General features: G+C 43.3%; 1 protein-coding gene across 1 annotated transcript in view; it reads left to right on the top strand.

The window, feature by feature from the left end:
* Nucleotides 1-23,822, top strand: part of LOC144685337 (cadherin-related family member 2-like) — an 85,980-nt gene extending 62,158 nt beyond the window's left edge. The window contains exons 19-27 of the mRNA XM_078549744.1: nucleotides 2,508-2,665; nucleotides 4,658-4,760; nucleotides 7,431-7,519; nucleotides 7,629-7,712; nucleotides 8,110-8,187; nucleotides 15,552-15,612; nucleotides 19,592-19,713; nucleotides 23,495-23,608; nucleotides 23,816-23,822. Coding sequence (XP_078405870.1) covers nucleotides 2,508-2,665; nucleotides 4,658-4,760; nucleotides 7,431-7,519; nucleotides 7,629-7,712; nucleotides 8,110-8,187; nucleotides 15,552-15,612; nucleotides 19,592-19,713; nucleotides 23,495-23,608; nucleotides 23,816-23,822 — 816 coding nt within the window. The remainder of the gene's footprint in view (nucleotides 1-2,507; nucleotides 2,666-4,657; nucleotides 4,761-7,430; nucleotides 7,520-7,628; nucleotides 7,713-8,109; nucleotides 8,188-15,551; nucleotides 15,613-19,591; nucleotides 19,714-23,494; nucleotides 23,609-23,815) is intronic.
* Nucleotides 23,823-24,034: the final 212 nt, after the last annotated feature.

The following is a 24,034-nucleotide window of genomic DNA, read 5'->3' on the forward strand; positions in this document are numbered from 1 at the left end:
GGTGCAGATTTATGACTGTCCTGAGTCCTCACAGAGTGTTTACCTTTCCTGTTTGTTGAAGTCTTTCTAATACAAAACCTGCATGAGCATCAAACATACTTTAGTACTAACCCAATACAACTATGAAACCTGCACTAGCGAGTGCTTAATTTGTTTGGAAAAAAGACCAAATAGCCACACAGATTATTTCTGATATTGTTACCATTCAAATCCAAAGGAACGGTGCCCATTTTCACTGCATTAATATACTGTAGTACAAAGCTGTTTTCTGATAAACACAGGAAACAACACTTTGTAATGAAATGAATGCTGTAAAAAGGGCCCTTGGAATATGACCTGTTTTAACGAGCATCTTTCTCATATTAGAGATCTGAATGTGTTACAGTCACCAACTACCTTTTGTAGACAGTTGAAAAAAATCAGAAAATGTTGGAAATACCCAGCAGGTCTGGCAGCATTTTGGGAGAGGGAAAAACACAGTTAACATTTCTGGTCAAGGACCTTACTTCAGAACTGCTTTATTCCAGATTTCTCGCATCTGCAGTATTTTGCTTTTGTAGGCAGTTTTCAGACATATATGGACAGAAAATGCATGAGTTGAATGAGGATAAATGTGATTTAGAAATAGTTTCTGATTTTCCTTCAATTTTTCCTAACACAAATGTTTAAATTTGATTAAAACACTTCCTTAACTATGAGATATGTTAAGTGTTGCCTTAAATTGTAACATATTGTTGACAAATGTAATAATAGTTTGAAAATGATCAGCTCACCAATATGAATATAAAACTGTTTTTGAAGGGTTTTCAGTCTGTGGATTTGATTTTTCTGGCTTTTGTCAAACAATAATGTGGCACTACAGCTCAAAGTGACATGACAGAGCCTGATGATAACTACAGCTAACAAGCCCAAACACATCACAAGACAAAGATAAAGTGGGGGCGGGCATCAGCCAGGATGAAGGGTCAATGGCAACAGCATTAATGGCCTCATAGCAAATTGCAGCTGATATTTCACAGCACCTGATTTTCTTTCCACTGAAGTTTACACAATGATGGTTAAACTGCTTCTCAGAGACTCGTTTCCTCGTCTCCCTGGTAACTTTTCCTTAGTTTGAAAGTAAAAATCTTGGCAATATTTTCCAAGTCAATGGAAAATAAATACTGGCTCAGTGAAGAAGCAACTGCCAAAATTGTTACCAGCCGATTTCAAGCCACTGGCATAGACCAATTACATTCCAAAAGTTTTAAAAGTTTGTAAAGAATGTAAATCTCAAGTGTTGACATCACTTGGTTTCAAAGGATAATATGCTTGAGTTACTCATAATCAGGGAAGGCAAATAGTTACCTAAATAAAGAGGTTCAAATGTCAGAGGCATTATTTGAGGGAGAGAGAGCTATGATTAATGAAGGGTAGAACTCCCAATCTGCAAAGTTCACATTCAGATGCTTAATGCACTTGAAATGTATACTATTGTCATACAGGCATTAAGCTATTTGTTTTAAATGTTTGTTTTGAACAGGTTAATGCCTGTGTAAAATTGAATTCACAAGAATATTGTATGTGTGCAGTAAGAATATACATACTACACTGACTGGTTTTATCATCTGCCAAAAAAAGTAGGTTGGTGGGTTTGAATCAATGGATTTGTTAGATTGAAGGATATTTTTCATATTTAGAAACATGTCCTAATGTACCATGTTTGTGGTACTTGTCAGCCTGACTTGTTCTCTGCAGAACCTGTGAAAACTGCCAGTTCATGAGACAGATCCGAGAATAAGGTTCCATGACAACGAGTCAGAAGTCTGCGTGAAGACTGTTCCATTTTATGATCACTGCTGCGTATGCTGGCAACAAAAATGTATAATTTTGTAGAATTGTAGAACAGTATAACACTGAAGGAGGTCATTCAACCCATGAAGTCTGTGGGTTTGAAGAGCACTTCAGCTAGTTTTGCTCCCCAGTATTATCCTAGTATTAATTCAGCTCCCTTTTGAAGGCTACAGTTGAATGTGCATCCATAACTCCATCAAGCAGTGCATTCCTCTTGATGCATAAACAAGATAGTTTTTCCACATGTTGCCTCTGGTTCTTTGGCCAGTTACTTAAATCTGTGGCCTCTCATCATTAACCCTTCAGTCTTTGGAGACAGTTTCCCTTTATTTGTTCTATCAAAACTCTTCATGATTTTACCTTCTCGGCTCTAAAAAGAACAGCCCCAACTTCTCCAGTCTATCCACATAACTCATTCCTGGAACCATTGTAGCAAATAATTTACAAGATCTGCTACTTTTCCTGTCGGCTGATGAATATTCTTTGACTGCTTGAATCCCCATCCAGCATCCAAATAGTAACTAATATAGACATTTGAACCTGAACCCTGGCAGTTTATCATTGAAAGGCTAATGCCTTCTTAGTGTAGCTACTGAAGGAACCATTAAAATCAACTGTAAGTCAGTAGTAAGTAACAAATAAGATGTAAATTAACGCAAAGCTTTTCTTGACAGGCAAGTGACAATGATACCGGAAAAAATGCAGAAATTAATTTTGTTGTCACCAAAGTTGTGTTCAATTTTTCGGATGGGCAACCAAACAAAGTATTGCCAGAAGTATTTGAAGCTTCAAGAGCTACCCTTGTTGGTGGTGAATACACAGCAACAATCAAGTAATGTAAATTTCTTTAATAATTCATATAATGAGTGATCTTAAGTCAACAGTGCACATTGAAAAACTGTAGCAATACAACTATAACAGAAAATTATTGGTGACACAGCTCGACCATCCATGCTAGATTTTCTGCATCAGACCCTGTTGCCATTGGACTGACATACAACAGGCGGCCAGGAGGAGAAAATCGGCAGGTGTCCCACCAGATCTCTGTCTCATTTCTTCTTTCTGATGCATTTCTGCTGGGTGGGAGTGGCAAACTCAAACAGGCGGGCACTTCCTTTCAGTCTTAATTCAGGGGAGTGTCCATTTTTGTAGACAAATACAAAATGTAAATTCAGGATTGCAAGCTGATGGCAAGTATGCTGGTGGTTACAGAATGGACAAATATTAAGGTAGGTGCGTTTCAGCCATTCTTAGGGCTAAATTATGTCGGGGTGGCAGTGGACTTGACAGCAGGCTGGAAGATGGTGGGCAACCATGCGTCGGCATGATTCCAGGAGAATGCTATTCGGCTCATCGTGTCCATGCCGGCTCTTTGAAAGAGCTTTCCAATTTGTTTCATGGACCTGCAAATAATTCCCTTGAGTATACATGCAATTCCTTTTTCACTATTGAATTTACTTTCGCCAACCTTTCAGGCAGTCTATTCTAGATCATACCAGCTGGCTGTGTAAAACAAGTTCTCCTCATCTCCTACCTAGACCTTTGTCAATAAGTTACCCAATAGGAATCCCTCCATCTCACCTGTTTAGATGAGGAGACAAACCCATAGATGGATGCCTGGTTGGTCAGGCTTCACAAGAAATGCTCTTATGTCCACCTCCACAGTGTCATCTGCAGGAAGTGTGGTAGCTAGACATTCTTTTGCAGCTAGTTAGTGCAGGAGGACACTCCACTTTCCAAAGGTCACTGGACAATGGCATCACTAAGATTTATCAATGGCTCATAAGCTGTTATATTGGATGCTTCATGAAAACACTCCAATTACAATATGTCATTCTTTTAGTGACACTGCATGAAAGAAGGCATGCCCATGTGATCAAGAGCAAGGGTAGCTGAATTGGCTGAACTCAAGATGCCTCCAAGCATTTTTGCAGCCCCTTGCATATGAATCTGACAGTGACTGCGGTAAACTGTTTTCTCAGAATCTGAATCAATAGAAAATGAGATAATAAGTTATGCTATTTAATGGAAGGACACCTGTAGTTATCATGCAGCATATGCTGGCACTTGCAATGACAGTATTGACTAGCTGTGGTCTGAAATTTGGCTTGTCCTTGTAGGAATGCTACAATGCCAACCTATGAGGATAGCACTGTAGAATTGCTTAGAGGACCTTATAGCCACCTCGTGAAAAGCCATTTCAATTTCAGCAGTCATTAAACATTGTGCTGCACCATCACTTGCTTGCATCTTACATTGGAGGTGCATTTGGGGTTCTCCAAATAGTTGCAGAATTTTTGCCACCTTATTGTGATATTTCCCATGAATTGTTCTCATCACTTTGAAATTCATCAATACACAATTCTACCTTTTCTATGATAAAGGTCCTTCCTTTGATTTTGCTATAACTGTTTCAGAAATGACAAATAAACAGGACATTAGTCTATGTACAAAATCATTGAATTTTTTTTTCATTCATTCATTATCCCAGCCTTCAGTGTTACAGCTGACCTTGATATGATGCCACCAGCAAACAGCTTGACTAAGATTCAGACCCAGTGCATGGAGATCAGAGACCTGAACCTTTTTGTTATTGTTGTTCAGGATTCTTTCCAAAATCAAAATTCCAAAATATTTTTTAAAAATTTTGATTTGTCAATTAGTTTGTTAAATATCATTCATGTAGGTGAGATCTTAGAATTGCTGCCATTCTCCCTAACACAGACAGTGACACACAGCTTCATAGCATACTTTCTCATTAAAGAGCAATTTTAAACTACCTTGCCTAATCATTTTAAAGTAGTCCTTTGTTACTATTTTATAGGATTAAATCTTCGCTGGACAAAACATTAAGGGGGCAATACAAGGTGACTATAGAAGCTAGAGATGGAGGCAAGCCCACTTTAACTGCAAAAAGTTACTTAGACGTAAGTATTGTAAAAATTATTTAATTTGCTATGATATTCATGGGCAGACTCCTTTGCCTATCGGGTGGGCTGGTCGGGAGTGGGTGTGGAGACAATTGCTGCCCGCAATCAGCTATGCGTCGCCATTTTACGTGGGTGGGCCAATTAAGACCCGCCCAGCGTTACCTGTACGGGTTGGGGGAGGAGGGAGAGTCGGGGCCTGCGTGCGCGCGAAAGAGCACAGAAATCTCCCTGAGGCGCGGAGCTGCTTCAGGGAGATTAAGTTCAGGTTTAAAGTTTGAAAAAAAGATTAAAATTATTCAAACCTGTCCCCTCATGTGACAGTATCACATGAGCTGTGACATGTTTATGAATTGAGCAAAATTTATTTATTAATTTAAGGATGAGGTTTCATGACAAACGTGAGGGCCGCTTGGGCTCTTCGCCTGTCCGCCAACCTTAAGGTTGGACAGGCAGCGTTGATAATGAAGTTAATTGTTTTTTTAATGGCGTTAACAGGCCTTTGACAGTTCGGTGGGCACGCAGTCACCTCTGGTGCGTGCCCGCCAAACGGAAGATCTGAATGACGCGTGGTGACGTTAGGACACACGCCCGACGTAACTGTGCATCATTTTACGCATCGGCATGTGGGGCCTGCTCCTGCACACTGACGTAAAAATTCTCCCCCATGTCTTCCTTAGTGCATTAAATGATTAAATTATTTTCTCTTGTTGAACGAACATAGGTCAGAATCATCCCAGGTTTGTATTAAGTGGGCGTGAAAAATGACGTCTTTCCCGCTGGCCGCAATAGCGGGTTTTTGCACTTCATGCCTCATTAATTATGCAGCCACAGGAAACACGCCATCTTGCTGGTGGGTGGCTTCTGAATTGCCCGCCACGCCATTACCTCACCGCTTCCTCACGCAGGGCGCCATATTTAAAATGCAGCTGTGTGCACATAGTTCTCAATGCTTGCAGCCCAGGACTGCTGCAGTGAAGACATGGCCCTGAAAATCAAGAAGAGTTTAGTGACCCGTCACTGGAATGCCTTTTGGAGGCCCGCTGTGATCTCCTTCACCCCTTCTCTGGCCGTAGGAGGTCCAGCAATTTTACCACTCCGGCTTGGTAGGTGGTGGCAATGGTGGTCAGTGCCAATGGTGCACAGAAAAGGTTGACCCTCGAGTGCAGAAAGAAGATGAATGATCTCATCTGTGTTGCCAGAGTAAGGCACCCATCTCATCACTCTAAATTCACACACTCACAAGGCCACCGCACATTCACTGGCATCTTACTCACTGCCAGTCAAGGGACATCACCACTCACTCTCTCACACACACCCTCACATCTCCATCTGGCCTCATCTCCTCTGGAGACAGCCTCCTCGGCCCTCACCATCTTGAGGCCACTTACATAAATCAACATGTTCCCCACACACACCTTTGTATAGCCCACTTCCCCACTTTTCCTTCCCCAAGCAGGCCTTGGCCCTGCAGCCATTGAAAAGCCACCCCTACCTTACAGCTGGTCTAGTAGGTAGAGACCTGCCTGTGAGCCCCCCTAAAAGTGATGTGGTACTGCCTGCGAAGGCTGGTGCTGATGACTGTGAGTGCTGCCCGAAGCAAGGTAGACAAACAAACCTCCAAGTCTCAAGCGAAGTGCAGATTGCCAGGTGCCCGATGCTTATGTGCAGTTGTGAAACACGTTGGTGTGCAATCACGCTGCCTGGGGGGCTTGACTCTGGCAGGCAGGGCTTATAATGAGATGCTAAAGTATAGAAAGTAGGTTCCCAACATACAGCGTTGGGAAATGCAGCCCTGGTTTTACGACATGAAACCGATTTTTGTGATCTCCTGATATTTTCCACTCCCGCCTGCCATGACGTCCGCCGCAAACAGGAGTAGACGATTCCACCCATAGAGCGTTGGTCAGTTTGGCTCAGACAAATATTCCTTGTATATCAACCTGAAAGAGCTTTAGGGGAGAAAGTCAGCATCGTTGCAACTGTTTTATGCTTGTGGAACAATGGCAATAATGAGAAAGTTAGAAGCGCAATGGCCTGTACCAATCTGTGCATGAAGTTGAGCCACTGCTAAATTTATCATTTTTTTAGGCAGTCCTAGTAGTCATCTGAAATGAGTGCAGGCCTTTGAAATGAATGCCCTGCATTTGCTGTAAGACTTGTTTGCTATACTTGTTAAGTCTAGGTAGAGAATGCACTGCACAGGTTTTGACTAGGTTTTCCAGATCTGCAATGGCCTGACCAGTCGTCCTAGAGGCTGCTGAACAAGCCTTCTCTTGACTCCACATTAATACAGTGAACTGCTGCTGACCCAGGGTAGCCTCCTCTGTTTGTCTCTTCCTTCCCCACTTTCTCTTACCTAAGCATCATGGCCAGCTTAAAGCTGGCAGGAATTTGTCAGGCACTCATCAGTCAGCTACATGGAGTTGCCTGACTGGCACCCACAGCTCTCTGATCTTAAGATAATGTGGTACTAAGACACATGTCATAGGTCTTATGTTGGTGAATATGGAATCGTAATACTGAAGATGGTGACAGTACTGTCACATTGCTTTGTGATACCTGAAGACAGCATAAAGGCAGGATGAGCATGGAAAGTGATGCAAAATTAGGTAAAACAATCATAATTGTTGTTACACTTATTGTGCATGTTGTAACACTTTTTTATAGTTAATTACAGTGGATGAGAGTTACAAGATCCGATTAGAGTTTGGTATATCACCTGAGGAAGTTCAGCAAAATTTGAAAGAAATAACTGCGTAAGTTATCATGCCTCTTCTCAAAACAGGTGCTGGTTGCACTTGGTATCTGTAATTTATTGTATTTATTTTCCTACTGATCTTTTAATGTGTTTTATTCTGTTTATAGGGTACTTTGGGAAGCTACACATTCAAATCCATATGTGGCAGGTGTAAATGCTGTAGGCAATGAAAGAGTACAAACATTAGACAGGTATGGTATCAATATTCTAATACTATTTCAGAAAAAAGTGCATCATTTACCTAAAGGGTAGCAACATATTAATTAATTGTTGGAGATTGGAGCTCAATGAAGATACTCATAAAAATAGTTAGATGGTTGAATTTTACTTTAATGCTTTTTGTACACGCTTGACAATCATGTCAAATGTACACAGAACTAGTTTTATGATCGTTTCTATAAGTGAATTGAGATTTCAGATAGTGCAATGTCTAACTAGTATTTATTTTCAAAATGTCACAAACAACATAAACTACATTTTTTCAATCAACTAATATAATGTGATAAAAATTGTTTTGAACACATTATTTTAATACTTTGAAGATGGACTTTAATTATCAAATGATTGGAAGAAATATTTTTCTTACAGAAACAGAGCTAAAGCTGTTATGGAAGTGTATTTTGTATACAACAATGGAACAGCCATTCCTTCTGCAAATATCAATAGGTATGTCATATGTGTATTTTTTTGTAACTTGTGTGTAATTAAGCTTATAAAAATATTCCATATGAAGGGGGAGAGACAGAGAACGGCTGGCAATCAATACATTTTGACTTAGGACCTTCTTGTCGGCAAACTCGCTCCGCAAAACACTCAGAACATTGAAATAGGAGCAGGATTGAAGCAGGATTAAAGGGAGAGGGAAGAGGGAAATGGATGGCATTGAGGGGAATGGAGGACCAGATGGCAGTGCAAAGGAAGAGGAATGAGAGAAATGGATAGTAATGCAATCGTAGAGAAAGGAATAATTTTAAAAAAGGGCAGAAATGGATGTTGCTTGTTTTCTCTTATTTGGATTAGAAATCTATCAAATGTGAACTATAAAAGTGCCAAAACAAAACTCAAATACACTTAATGTAAATATTCAACATTTACATTCTACTCTGGGGCTGCCAGAAATTCAGAACCAATTTTGTCCTTCACATTTGTGCTTAATTCTTCAAACTTTTATTTACCTATATTTAATTGTCTTCCAGTATAAATGAATGTTCTGTACTTACAGCTTAAGTTCCAATCTAACTAGCACTTTTCACGTGATGTAGGTTTGTAATCAGTGATTTTCTTGAGCTAACAGCTGTTGCGGCTGCTTCAGCTTTTCTGTTTGTTAGCTTTTTGCTAGTGTTCTAGATTGACATGGGGGAAAGAGAATTGGTTTGAGAACTGATGCTGTGAAAAACAGTTTACGTAGGCTAATTTAACAAAATTGCCATGGGAGAACATCCTCTCCAAGAATTATTTTGTGGGTTTTATATCATGGTAAAGAAAAGGTGGGATGAATGAATTTTATATTTAAAATTAATATTTAAGTATTTGTGATTATTGCCATGACACACAAGCAATGGCCTACCAAAATGTACATCACATTGACTCCTCTTCCTCTATAAAGAAAGAAGTTTCTGATTTGAGTGCAATTGGCAAAATTGTGCCCAAAGTTGTGTCCAGTTTGAGTTTTCATTCAGTCATTTGCATATCTTTGCATGCAAAATCTGCCATGAACTACCAGAACCAGGCAACATTTAAAATGTAATTTAAAAAGAAAGAAAAAAAAATGCTTTATAAATATGCCTTGATATATTTCATTGGGTGCGATTTGATTAATACAGTTGACAATGGGTTTATCACAAAAAGATTTTTAATCACCCTATCAATCCAGCACTGATTTTAATTACTAAAAATGTCTCTTAAAAAAATATACAGAACCAATTGCTAGTTGTACAGTGGTCAGCTTCTTAGTAAATTAAGAAAAATCATATTCAAAAGCTTTTAAAGCATGCTTATTAGTGTCCTTCTGCCCAAAGAACCAGCTTAATTTTTAGAGAGCAGAATTTTCCCCTGTGGGGGTGGGACCCGCACGCCGATGTGTAAAATGATGCGTGGTGACATCGGGCGAGCGACCCGACGTCACCTCGTGCCATCGCGATATTTCGATGGACGGGCACACAATGATCTCCATTGCGTGCCCGCAATAAATTAATGGGCCCTTGGACGGTGAGGAAAGGGTAAGTAAAGGGGCAGGTGTTGCACCTTCTGTGGTTGCATGGGAAGGTGCTGTGGGAGGGGGTTGAGGTGTAGGGGGTGATGGAGGAGTGGACCAGGGTGTCCCGGAGGGAACGATCCCTGCGGAATGCCGCCCAGGGGGGGTGAAGGGAAGATGTGTTTGGTGGTGGCATCATGCTGGAGTTGGCAGAAATGGCGGAGGATGATCCTTTGAATGCGGAGGCTGGTGGGGTGATAAGTGAGGACAAGGGGGACCCTATCATGGTTCTGGGAGGGAGAGCAAGGTGTGAGGGAAGATGCGCGGGAGATGGGCCGGACACAGTTGAGGGCTCTGTCAACCACCGTGGGTGGAAAACCTCGGTTAAGGAACAAGGAAGACATGTCAGAGGAACTGTTTTTGAAAGTGGCATCATCAGAACAGATGCAACGGAGGTGAAAGAACTGAGAGAATGGGATGGAGTCCTTACAGGAAGCGGGGTGTGAGGAGCTGTAGTTGAGGTAGCTGTGGGAGTTGGTAGGCTTGTAATGAATATTGGTGGACAGTCTATCACCAGAAATTGAGACAGAGAGGTCAAGGAAGGGAAGGGAAGTGTCAGAGATGGACCATGTGAAAATGATGGAGGGGTGGAAATTGGAAGCAAAATCAGGTCCAGATGAGGGCATGAAGCAGCACCGAAGCAATCATCGATCTACTGGAGAAAGAGTTGTGGGAGGGGGCCGGAGTAGGACTGGAACAAGGAATGTTCCACATACCCCATAAAGAGACAGGCATAGCTGGGGCCCATTTGGGTACCCATAACCACACCTTTTATTTGGAGGAAGTGCGAGGAGTTTAAGGAGGAATTGTTCAGTGAGAGAGCAAGTTCAGCCAGACGGAGGAGAGTAGTGGTGGATGGGGATTGTTCGGGCCTCTGTTCGAGGAAGAAGCGGAGAGCCATCAGACCATCCCGGTGGGGGATGGAGGTGTAGAGGGATTGGACGTCCATGGTGAAGAGGAGGCGGTTGGGGCCAGGGAACTGGAAATTGTTGATATGATGTAGGGTGTCAGAGGAATCACGGATGTAGGTGGGAAGGGACTGGACAAGGGGAGAGAGAATGGAGTCAAGATAGCAAGAAATGAGTTCCATGGGGCAGGAACAGGCTGACATGATCGGTCTGCTGCGTCAGTCCTGTTTGTGGATTTTGGGTCTGTCTATGACATCTTTTGGCTATCTCCACCTATCACTGGCCCTCTCTCCAGCTCTACCTGTCCCAACCCCCCTTAAACCAGCTTATATTTCACCTCTTTTCTATTTTTCCTTTGTTCTGTTGAAGAGTCATACGGACTCGAAACGTTAACTGTGTTCTTCTCCGCAGATGCTCAGACCTACTGAGTTTTTACAGGTATTTTTATTTTTGCTTCACGGCCATTGCTGGCTTCCCCCATGTCCAGGGTGCTATAGACTGCACACATGTGGCCATCAAGGTGCCAGCAGGTGAGCCCGGTGCCTTCGTCAACAGGAAGGGCTTCCACTCCATGAACGTGCAGATAGTGTGTGATCACAGGATGCTGATTCTACAAGTCTGTGCAAGGTGCCCAGGCAGCTCCCACAACGTCTACATCCTCAGACACTCCCAGGTGCTGGGGCTCTTCAGTGCTCCAGCCCAGCTTGATGGATGGCTGCTGGGTGACAAGGGCTATCCCCTCAGAAGGTGGCTCATGACGCCTCTCTGCCATCCAAGAACAGAAGCTGAGCAGCGGTACAATAGGAGTCACGCCTCCACAAGGGCTGTGGTGGAGAGCCATCGGTCTTCTCAAAATGCGCTTCTGATGCCTTGACCGTTCTGGGAGCGCACTCCAGTACCCCCCAGATCGCGTGTTGCTGATGGGGGTTGCATGCTGCGCTCCCCACAATCTTGCGCTGCAAAGGGGGGACACTGTGAACAAAGTTGTAGACGCTGTGGCTGCGGCTGAACACAATGAGTCCAGCAGTGAGTCCAAGGATGAGCACACACAGGGAAATGCCGATGGGGCAGATGCTGACCCGGGCATACTCCAGGGAGGCAGGGACACCCGAGATGCTCTAATCCAAGGAACCTTCAGCTAGCACAGCACATATGGACCTCCAACACAAGCCTGGTCTGCAGCCTTCCTACTGGAGACTTTAGTGCAAAATCTGTCAGGATAGGAGCGTTGACGATGCGCTCAGTCAAAAAATGTCAATGATACACAAATTACTCATAACATCTCAGGAATCGATCCTCCTGCCCAAGAAAAGAGGTACCCCATCCATGTTAGACGATCTTAATTTAATGCTTTTCACAAAAGTCTCTTAAAATAACATAAATAAAATGGTGTCACACTGCAAACACAATCAGAAGGAACTCTTGCGGGGGGGGGGCCAACAAAAAAACCACCAGTGATGAACCTGGGATGTGCCTAAGGTGCCTTAATTTTACGTTTGCGGGTGCTACGTCTTTGTGGTGCCCCCTCACTGGCACTGGCATCTGAGACAGCCTGCTCTCCTGTTGGCCTCGATGATCTTGGCGGACGTCCCCTGGCCTGTGGAGCCTGTGCTGGCCCCGGCTGGGAGGGAGCTGCCAGCTTTGCATCTGGCATCTACCCAGTTGTCACAGCCTCATTGGGTGCTGCGGTCACTGGCAGAGGGGTGGAGGAGCTGCCGGCCTCATCTGGAGCGCCCTGAGAGGCACCAGCAGAGACGACAGGCAGCTGCTCCGCCGACGTGAGGTCTGTTCGGCCCTCCCTGCTCACCGTAGATGGATGGGCACCGAGGTGGGATACCTGGTGCCCAAACCACTGCCCACATGGACACTGACCACCTGAGGTCAATGCCGCTGTGAGGGTTTGCAGGTCTGAGCGCAACCCCAGGAACCCCTGATCCTGTTCCTGGAGCTGCCTCTCCATGAGAGTCGCCACTCTCTCAATGGAGGAAGCTTGGCGCTCATCCATGAGGGTCAGTGCATCGGCTACGGTCTGCATAGACTCCTCCACCACTGACACCAAGCCAAGCACAGCCTCATGTATCTCCACCAGACGGTCCCGCACACCCGGCCACGTCTCATGAGTTGGTTGCATCGCGGACGACTCCAGAGGCTCATCATCAGTGACGGACTGAGCATGTGCCTGGGTCCCTGCAGTCCTCCCACTGTCGGCGCCATGGGCACTCTCTGTCTCCGCCAGCTCCTCCAGCGACTGTGAGGTGCCCTCACCACTGTGTCCCGGGACACTAGCCGAAGATCTGATGCCCACCAAGGTGCCAATATCTGCGCTGGTGCCGGCCTGGCAGAGATGGTGTGATGCCTGTGATGTTGGAACTTCATGCCCCTCAGGTGTCAGAGAGGACCCCTGCTGCTCCGGGACCCGGCCCTGTGCCGCTGATGCTGAAAGGAACAGTAAGGAAAATCGATCAATTAGCATGCGGGAAATGTCAATGTACATGCCTGTCCCCCGGATCATCATGTGCTTATCATTCCACACGCACTGGGCAAGCCATGATAGTAATGTCACTCGCTCAACAATCAGCACTGCCATGGCTGTTGGGAGACTACTGGTGATGTGAGTGCTGGCCATACATACCTGCCCATGGAACCCCAGCCTCTCCGGCTCCGGTGCACCTGGGCACATGGCGCCTCTCCAGGTCGAGGGCCTCCTGCTCGAAGCGGCTAAGCAGCACTACCTGGGCGGGCCCACTGCCAGTCCTCACCCGCTCGGCCGTGTTGTGAGAATTCTTCTCCTGGAAATATGAAAAGAGCATTAATAAGTGACACTTGTACCATCAATCTCCTTGCGACTGGTCCACCCCAAGCCCAGTTGGCCATTGCAGGGCTTAAGTGCATCCTTACCTCGCTGCTGCCAAACACTCACACAAATATGCCAGGTATGTCCTCCCCCCCCACTCATCCCCCTGTCTTGGTCACATGCTGCCTTCATCACACCTGGGAGCACACAGTTTAACCTGCCATAGCAAGGAGGCACATGATGTGGAGTGCAAAGGGCAGCAGATCCATCTGTGTCACGCCACTTTGAATATCCCGTTCCACCATGTCATCACCCTGACTTTGACATGTCCCGGAGTTTGAGCACTGCGCCTGGGTGCAGATCCTCCAGGTCGCCCCCACCTCAGTCATGTGGGTCTCAGTCCATCACGTGTGCGGGTGCAAAACCCATCTCATCACCACCGTCTCAGGCGAGCAATGCATAGGGAATATCAGCTGGGCCGCCCAGCTAAGGACACATGCCGCCAATGACTCATTGCACTCAGGCCACTCAGACATGGGTGGGACACCAGGGCGGGAGAAGCTTACATGATGGGTGAAGTGAACGATGCCAACATGCTGCTCACCCTTCCCCTGCAGAGCAGGTTGCTGAAGCGCTTGCGGCACTGGATCCATGTGCACTGCACCACGTCGTGGGAGCTCACGACCTCCACTAGCCCCTCCCATGCATGTTTTGTCAGGTGGAGTGAGCCCCTCCTCCCGTCCTGGGGGACGAGCACCTCCCGCTGTGCTGCCACCTCCTTGAGGAGGGCAGCAAGGCACTCGTCCGAAAACCAGGGCGCACGTTGACCACCCGCCCTACCCTCCTGCATGGCCAGCCTGGATCTGCAATCGCCCCCGACCTCTGGCCGTGTACGGCAGCCTTGGAGCGGCTGCAGTTTGCCCTTTAAACAGGCCACCAGGTCGCCATTGGACCTGGCGGCGATTGCCGATCTGCCTCCGCCCACCCACTCCCGCTGTCCCTGGGGGCCACGAAACATGCTGGGCGGGCCTTAATTGGCTCGCCCGTGTAAAATGGCAGCGTCGATGGCGATCGGGTCTGCTCCCGCTCCGCCCCCCCCGCCAGATGGAAAATTCTGCCCCGAGACTCCTTTAAGGCCAGGAACTAAGCACAATTAATGGGAACTCCCAATGGTGATTAATTCATTCTGAGGGCATGGACAATTTTGTGGGTGCTGTTGACATCACATGTGATTTTTCTTAAATTAGTTCAAAAATTGCGGAAACTCAATTTACATGATGTAATTTGCACTTAAAATTCTGCAATCTTTTGCGCAGGTTATGCTGATTTTTGGGTGAATTGTGCCAAAACAAACAGCGCAAGAATATAGAAATTCTATCCCTTGTGTTTACATAGTGCTTTCTCACATACACATGTCCCAAAGCATTTCGTACCCAGTACAATCACCCTTATAAGTATCAATTCAGCAGCTTCTTTCCAAACAGTATAAAAAGCAAATTAATAAATTACCTGTTAATCTTTATTGTGTCATTTGAGAGAGGTATGCTGTTCAGGGCATCAATAGAACTCCTTGTTCTTCGTTAAATATGGCCATGGGATCTTTTCATGTCCACCAAAACAGGCTTTTGGTTTAACATAATTGGTGGGGTTGTAATTTTGCTGTGTAACGTTTCTAATATAATGGTTAACATGTTCACATTAATTTCTTCAATTTATTTTTGTTCCTTCTTTATTGCTATTTAGCATTGTCACTAAGTTATTTAGCCTGTTTAATTAATATCCTCATCAAAGTTCTCTACTTTCTGCCTCAACCAATTTTTTAAACAATTGCAATTAACCAGGTTAGTCCCTGAGTGACATTAGAAATATCATGCTGTTTATTTCTCTAATTAACATATGAATAAGCATCAAATCTCCCTGTTGTCAAGAAGGCAGATTTAATTCATTGTAAGTATTGCTAGAATGGCCTTTCACTATAGTAGTCAGCAACACTTCATGATTGAGATTACCATTTTGTATCATCCAGTTAATTTCCACATTTTGCTCACTTTGAATGTGATTTTCTCCTTTGCAGCATCCTGCAGTCTAATCCCGAGGCTGTTAAAGAACTGATAGACTTTGGCCTTTTGAATATTGTAAGTAGTAAAATAAGTTTGGAAAATAAATGAGCGCAGAGGATTTTTTTAACCTGAAAAGTAGAACTGTCAAAATTGGACATATTGGAAGTGTGATATTTCCAGTCATGAGTTATATATCTGAAATACTCAGTTGCCTGAAGAGCAATAACATTGGTAAAAAATGGCAACCTATGTCAGTCACATTTTGGTGAGGGCAGAATACTGGCAGGAGCCGATTGGCTGCCTTTTAAACAAGATCAGTGGAAATGGAAATTGGGCTGGTTGCATAACCAATATCTGATCTGCTACTGTCAGCTTTACATTTTACCGAAAATGAAAATGACCCCCATTGGTTACAATGGATGAGCAAACAATATGATTAGATTCTTTCCTCCTGTTTTATGCCTTGTGCCTGCCTTTCTGTTTTTCTTGTTTTGCTTCCATCTTTGTCTTTTCCTTTCTCCCTGTCCACACAGCCTATCTTGATCTGATAGCTTTCTCTTATTGCAGCGTGAGAAAAAACTTAGCACTGGTGTTGAGGGAGTATAATCCAAAAATTCACAATAGGGTGAATACTTTGCATGATGTATTTTCGCATGCAAAGCTGATAAGGAATTAAAATAGATCACATTGTGAAAAAGAAACAGTTGTGCCTGTGCAATTTGAGTTTTTTTTTGAATCAGCCCATTTCATATAGTTTTTAATTCACCATTGAAACGCTGGATATTCTCAGCCTGTTTTTCAATTGTAACAATTATTTGGTGACCATCACTGAACCTAGGGACAGAAGAAATACAAGCAGAAATAGGCCACATGGCCAAATCACAGCCCCCTTGGCGAAGATGTTTCCCCTCCTTTCAGTCCTAAATGATTAGACAATCATCCCTAATTCTAGACTCTCCAGCCAAGGAAAACAACCTCTCAGCATCTACTTTGACAAGTCCTCTGAGAATGTTGTAAGTTTCAATGAGGTTGCTTCTAATTCTTCAGAACTCCAGAGAATATACTGTAGATCGTGGCGTAGAAGTCAACCTGGTGTAAAAGATGACCTAATCTTTTCGGCGCCAAAATATTTCTGCTTTTGCACATACTCGGCATATAAGTTGAACCCCTTTTCTGTTATGAAATGCTATACTCATATTAATAGTTGGCTTCAATTTTTCATCCCAGAAATGCATGTTTTACTTGCCTTATTCTCTAAGTCAGCACATGGAATCATGCAGGCGAGATGGGCTGCATTGCAAAGAAGATCACAGAATCACAGAGTGCAGAAGAGGCCCTTCGGCCCATCGAGTCTGCACCGACACGTGAGAAACACCTGACCTACCTACCTAATCCCATTTACCAGCACTTGGCCCATAGCCTTGAATGTTATGACGTGCCAAGTGCTCATCCAGGTACCTTTTAAAGGATGTGAAGCAACCCGCCTCCACCACCCTCCCAGGAAGCGCATTCCAGACCGTCACCACCCTCTGGGTAAAAAAGTTTTTCCGCACATCCCCCCTAAACCTCCTGCCCCTCACCTTGAACTTATGTCCCCTTGTGACTGACCCTTCAACTAAGGTGAACAGCTGCTCCCTATCCACACCCCTCATAATCTTGTACACCTCGATCAGGTCGCCCCTCAGTCTTCTCTGCTCCAACAAAAACAGCCCAAGTCTATCCAACCTCTCTTCATAACTTAAATGTTTCATTCCAGGCAACATCCTGGTGAATCTCTTCTGCACCCCCTCCAGTGCAATCACATCCTTCCTATAATGTGGCGACCAGAACTGCACACAGTACTCCAGCTGTGGCCTCACCAAGGTTCTGTACAACTCCAACATGACCTCCCTACTTTTGTAATCTATGCCTCGATTGATAAAGGCAAGTGTCCCATATGCCTTTTTCACCACCCCACTAACATGCCCCTCTGCCTTCAGAGATCAATGGACACACACGCCAAGGTCCCTTTGTTCTTCAGAACTTCCTAGTGTCATGCCGTTCATTGAATACTTCCTTGTCAAATTACTCCTTCCAAAGTGTATCACCTCACACTTTTCAGGGTTAACTTCCATCTGCCACTTACCTGCCCATTTGACCCTCCCATCTATATCTTCCTGTAGCCCAAGACACTCAACCTCACTGTTAACCACCCGGCCAATCTTTGTGTCATCCGCAAACTTACTAATCCTACCCCTATACATGGGAGTTTAATACTAAACATGCCTACGTAGAGCAGGCCATGCATGGCATGGAGAGTGACAAACAGGAATGTGACCTCCAGCAAAAAGAATGAAGTATGAAGCTGCTTTCAAGGTAAGAGTTGTAACACTGCTAAATCATCAAATAACTGTGCTACAGCGGTGGAATTTGGTGTTAGTGAAAAAATCACATGAGAATGGAAGAAGATGGAAGCCACCCTGAAGATGCCCAAGATTGAATGCACCATTGGAACAGGGACCAGCCACAAGCCTGATCTTGAGAAGCATGTATCAGAATGGGTCCTTATAAAATCGTCAGAATGGTTACATGGTCACCAGAAATGCAATATGTATATACGCACTTAAGCAGGCCAAATCAAACCCTGAGTCCAGCAAAGATTTGAGAACAACAGCTATGTGGTGTAGCCACTTTATAGAACAAAACAGTCTAGTGTTGCGGCAAAATACTAAGATTGCCCAGACACTACCAAAAGACCTCAATGCCAAAATTGGCAGTTTCCAGCAATTCATCATCAGACAGTGGCAAAAACACAGGTATCCATTATGTCACATAGGCAACATGGATGAAACACCAAATGAATTTCAATGTCCAGCAACTAAACTTTGGAGTGGAAATGTTCAAAAACAGTTCTGGTGAAAACAACGGGACACAAGAAGACAAGATACACTGTGGTACACTTCCTTCTCCTGCACCATTATCTCTGGTGTCCCCCAATGATTTGTTCTTGGTGCCTTTCTAGTTCTCATCTACATGCTGCCCTTCGGTGACATCAACCAAAAGCACAGTGTTAGATTTCACATGTACGTTGATGAAACCCTGCTCTACCTCACCATCACCTCTCAACTCCTCCACTGTTGCTAAATTATTAGACTACTTATCTAACATCCAGTACTGGATGAGCAGAATTTCTTCCATTAACTATTGCAAAGACTGAAGCCATTGTTTTTGGTTCTGCTACTAACTCCATACATATGACAACAGTCTTAGGCTAAATCAACCTTGGTGTCATATTTGATCCCAAGATCAGCTTCTGATCATATATTCACGTCATTAGTAATCCTAGGCCCTAAGTTCTGGAATTCCCACCCATATATCTCTCCGCCTCTCTACTATGCTTTCCACCTTTAAGACGTCCTTAAAACCTACCTCTTAGATCAAGCTTTTGATGGTCTGACCTAACATCTCCTTACGTGGCCCAGTGTCATATTTTGTTTTATGATGCTCCTGTGAAGCGCCTTGGACATTTTATGATGTTGAAGGTGCTATGTAAGTATAAATTGTTAATTTCACACTTCCCCACATTATAGTCCATCTGCCACTTTCTTCCTAATCTCTTAACTGGTCTATATCTCTTTTCAGCATCTTTGCATCCTCCTCAAGTTTACTATTTCACCTAACTTTGCATTATCAGCAAACTTGAACACATTAAACTGAGTTCCCTCATCTAAGTTATTGATGTAGCTTGTAAATATCTGAAACCCAAGCACTGATCCTTGCGGCTCCCCATGAGTTACACCCTGACATCCCGAAAATGACCCATTTATTCCTACTTTCTGTTTTCTGTCCTTCAACCAATCCTCAATTAGTCTCAGGTGGGGTGACAGGAAATTGTGATCCTGAATCGAATGTGGGAGAATTGGTTCATCCATTGAAATCATTGTTAGGATTTCTATTGTGGCCATCTCCTATAGATTTCTATCCTATTTATATTTGTCACATGAATTTTTTGGTCCATTTGCTATAAAATTAATTCTAATGCTAACATGGTGTCACTGAATTTTGTATCTTTCAGAAAGAACCAACTGAACCTACTGATCCTGAAAGACCGCTTCTTGCTACTATAGGTGGTTTAGCAGCAGCTTTCATTATTGTGTTAGCCATCGTGATTAGCATTGTGGTTTGCAATCGTCAAAGGTATTTGTACCAGCATCACACAGATCATCAATGGAAACCTACATGTGCATTCTTTATAAAAGGTTTTATTTAAATCCTCCCAATGGCTCAGTAAGTTTATCCAGTGAGTAGTTGATCTATTGGAAGATTTCAGGATGGATCCCTGGTTTTTGCTGACTTGCTAATGTCACTTACAACGGGAGGAGTTCCACAGTCAGCTTACTTCTGCTCCTCCAGGCCCACAAAAATAATTCCAAACTTACCTTGGCTCCATTAGCTGTGGAACTGGTCTGAATGTGCATGGCATGCACCCTGCCCATTTCCACCCTAAATTGACAACCAGGGTCCTAAGACCCCAATTTGTATATTAAAACCATCTGAGTCAGGCTGGTGCTTTGGCATCCAATGCTGAGCCCCTTTAAAAATGTTGCTGGCCTCTTCATCAGTGTAACAGGCAGTGGGGCGACCATTCTGAGGCAGTTACTGAGCTGTTAATGAAAAGCAAAAGAAGTGAATATTGACTCCCACAAAAATATAACAAAATTCTCTCTTTGGGTCTCTTCTTCCCACTGGGTTGGCCTGGCAGGAAAACCACAGTGGTTTCTCCTTGCAGGCCTTTGACTAAAATGGCATTATGTTAAATTTCTTCATCGCAACGCAAACTGTTTTTGCGCCCCTTTTGCCTGCTTAGAAGAGGAAGTTAAAAACAGAAGCAGTGGGCTATGTGAGAGATCTCGGTGGGTGAATTGCATGGGTGATTTTAACTGCCTCCTCACATATTCGGAAGGGGTATAATTGCCCCTAATGTTTCTGTTCCCTACAATGGCTGGTTTATCGGTCAGGATTTACTGGTGTACAGTGTTCCACTGTATACATAATAGAATATAATAACACAATGTCACCTACACTACAGAATGCTACTTTAAAAATGATCATTGAGGAAATGCTGGGTGATAACTTCCTGACTCCCTACTGTGAAAATATGCTTCCAGACTGCAGCCTTCTGATCATGTACAGGCTGACACAGGTGCTGTGCTGAAAGTGTCACTTTGCAGTGATTAATCATTATTCATATATTAACACCCAAAAGGCAGGCCAATCTGTTGACAATAGTTAGAGCTGTGGTTGGGTGATCTGAGGGTATTCTGACTGGAGCAAGTACATATATCTGATTATTTGACAGAAAGAAGACTTGATTCAGATTCCAGGGCTTCTCCCAATTTCCCTTGGAATCCTGTACTCCTACATATGGCCAGCTGGACCATTTTCAAGAACAATTATGTCTTTAGAAAATGATTATTTTCAGAATTATTTCAATTCAAATACACTGCATGAAAGAGGTCATTGCATTGTTTGGAATAAATTAATGAGTTTTACCAAATATGTACAAAAATGCTTAAAATGGCATATGTTTTTATTTTCCTGGGATATTAAATTCTTGCTAGAGTAGTTTTCCGAGGACATTAACTGACCTCAGTATCTCACCCAAATGGCCATTCTTTGCGTATAACATTACTTGATTATAAGGACAGTACAGACCAGGAGCCTAATTGATCCTTTATAGCTCACCCATCCAGAGATAACAAAGTTATAGACTTCTCCTCACTCAGCCATCCAGTTAGCTTCTGAAATAATCTGAGGCTTTTACTTGGAGAATGTATACATGCTAAGCAATACCCTTCCCCAAATAACACTACATTTAACTGTACTATAAAACATTTGTCAGATATGAACCCGTTGCTTTTCAACCTGTTTGCAATTATTTTTCTCATCTAAGATCCTTACACTATGACATATCTTTATGTCACATGCCAGTTTGAAGACAGTCAGTTTCATCCAGATTATTGATAAAAATAGTGCAAAACAACTACATTAAACAAGTCCCTGAGGGACTTCGCTACTGACGGTTCCCACAAAGAACCATGACTATTAATAATTGTGGGACTCAACCTTATTGAGTAACCTTTTGTTTGACACCTTGGAAAAGCTTTTTGAAAATCAAGATACATATTGTTAAGTGGATTTCTGACATCCACCAATGTTATAACTCCCTCAAAAAGTTTAACCAGGTTGATAAGACAGGATCTACTTTTCCAGAAGCCATACTGAAATTCTCAAGTAACCTCTATGTTGTCAAGGTGATTGTATGGAGTATCTCAAAATAATCCTTTCTAGCAACTTGCTTGCAACCAAAATCAAGCAAATGGGCCTATACTTTCCTTGTTCTGACATTGTTCTGCCAGATATAGGCGCAGCATGGGCATCTTGCTAATCCATGGGAACAACCTCAATGTAAATGGATCTCAGAGCACAGCCTGGATATCTTTGAGCACTCTCTAATGAATGCCATCAGGGCTGGTAGCCTGATCCGTTTTGAGGTCTATTCTAGCCAGGACTATATCTGCATCCATTCTGAGCCTTTCAACCTTAGGAACCTATGTTGTATTATTAGTAACTCAGCAACATTGTCTTTATTGAAGACTGACACAAAGTAGCCACTTAATATGTAATATAGAATCATAGAAAAGTTACAGCACAGAAGGAGGCCATTCGGCCTATCTTGTCCATGCCAGCCCAAGGACACCCAGGTGCCCTTTCTAATCCCACCTTCCTGCACCCGGCCCATAGCCCTGCAGCTTACAGCACTTAAGGTGCAGATCCAGGTACTTTTTAAAAGAGTTTAGAGTTTCTGCCTCTACCACTAGCTTGGGCAGTGAATTCCAGACACCTACTACCCTCTGCATAAAAAAATTCTTCCTCATGTCCCCCCTACACCTTCTGCCACTTATCTTGAATCTATGACCCTTGGTTCTAGAATTCTCCACCAAGGGAAACAATTTTATCCTGTCCACTCTATCTATTCCACTCATAATTTTGTACACCTCAATCAAGTCATCTCTCAGCCTTCTTTGTTCTGAGGAAAATAACCCCAACCTATCCAATCTTTCCTCGTAGCTACAAGGAGTCATAGAGTCATTACGTACTGGAGTCAATTCAAATCTACCCTTCAACAGCCCTATACAGTCCTTAATGGCCCTTTGACTCCTGAAAAAGACCTTAATATTACTACCAGGCTTTCGACTATACTCTTCTCCAGTGTACTATTGGCTGTTACAATGGCAGCTTTCATGGCCATCAACTGAGTTTGACACCTTTCTCTGTTTTCCTGCTCATCTAATGTTTTTTTTGAACAAAGAATCATACAGGACAGAAGAAGGCCATAGCTCATCATGCCTGTGCCGACTATGATCTGTTAACTGGTTTTGTTTCATTTTTCCACGTGCCCTTTTAATTCTAGGGACTTATGTGGTTTCTTTTTGCATAAAGATGGTTTTGAATGCTTTCCATGTTTTTGTGTTGCTCTTATCCCTGTCCAGTTGGATTATTCAATCAATTTTGTTTAATCTTTTTAAAATCTTGATAAGTGTTTTTTTTTCTCCACCGTTTAGTATCAATAGGGTGCCCTCTCAGTCACATTAATTCAAGATTCAAGTGTTAGCGTTTCTCGAGTGTACCTTTGTAGCTCAAAACTAGCCTCATGACTCTTCTCTGCATCGCTTCAAGGACTCAAATATTTCCCTTGTGCCTAGTGGCCAAAACTGATAGTGATTATTGAACTGTTAACACTGTTCAAGATCTAATATCGTACTGTTCCTAGTCATGTTAAATGTACGTTCACTTGTGTAAGATAGAATTTGAAATACGGTGAAAGTGATTGAACATGCATCTGGTGTACATGGTATGCATTTGATCTCTTTGTTGTGTATATAAAAACTATGTTGTCTGAATATTCATTCCACAGTTACAAAAGGAAAATAAAATCAATGACTGCAATGAACACAGCTAAAACAATTACAATTGATGCACGGCAGAGTGGGCCTGTTGTTCCTGGTACAAACAAATATATTTCGGAAGGGTAAGTGAAGAAAAACTGCAGCAAAAATAGCTTTAATGAGATAAAGAGGAAACATTTACATATGGTTCCAAGAAGCCATCCCTTTTTAGATAGTTAATACATTTTGAATGCTGCATTTTATGACATAACAGTGGAGTGTACAAATCTTTGTGGCAGCAATCGTTTGTGCGGTTTTTGGCTAACTTTCTCAATTCGTCCTCCCCTTAGGCCTTAATGCCGCGGTGGTGTTGGGAACTCAACCCTAGTCTCTGGTAACCAATGGCAGGCAATAGGATTATGGGAGGCTTGTAGTTGTTCTTGTCCAGTCTTTATTCCCATATAGAGCCACTTACCTTCATGTGGCCATATTCCTTTAATGGTAGCAATCATCTTTTTTAAACTGTGTTTTAGGTCAAGCTCACTCTGGGCTGGGAAACTCTTTCGAGT

Source organism: Cetorhinus maximus, chromosome 10 (assembly GCF_964194155.1).
Source record: "Cetorhinus maximus chromosome 10, sCetMax3.hap1.1, whole genome shotgun sequence".
In the NCBI taxonomy this organism is placed as follows: Eukaryota; Metazoa; Chordata; class Chondrichthyes; order Lamniformes; family Cetorhinidae; genus Cetorhinus; species Cetorhinus maximus.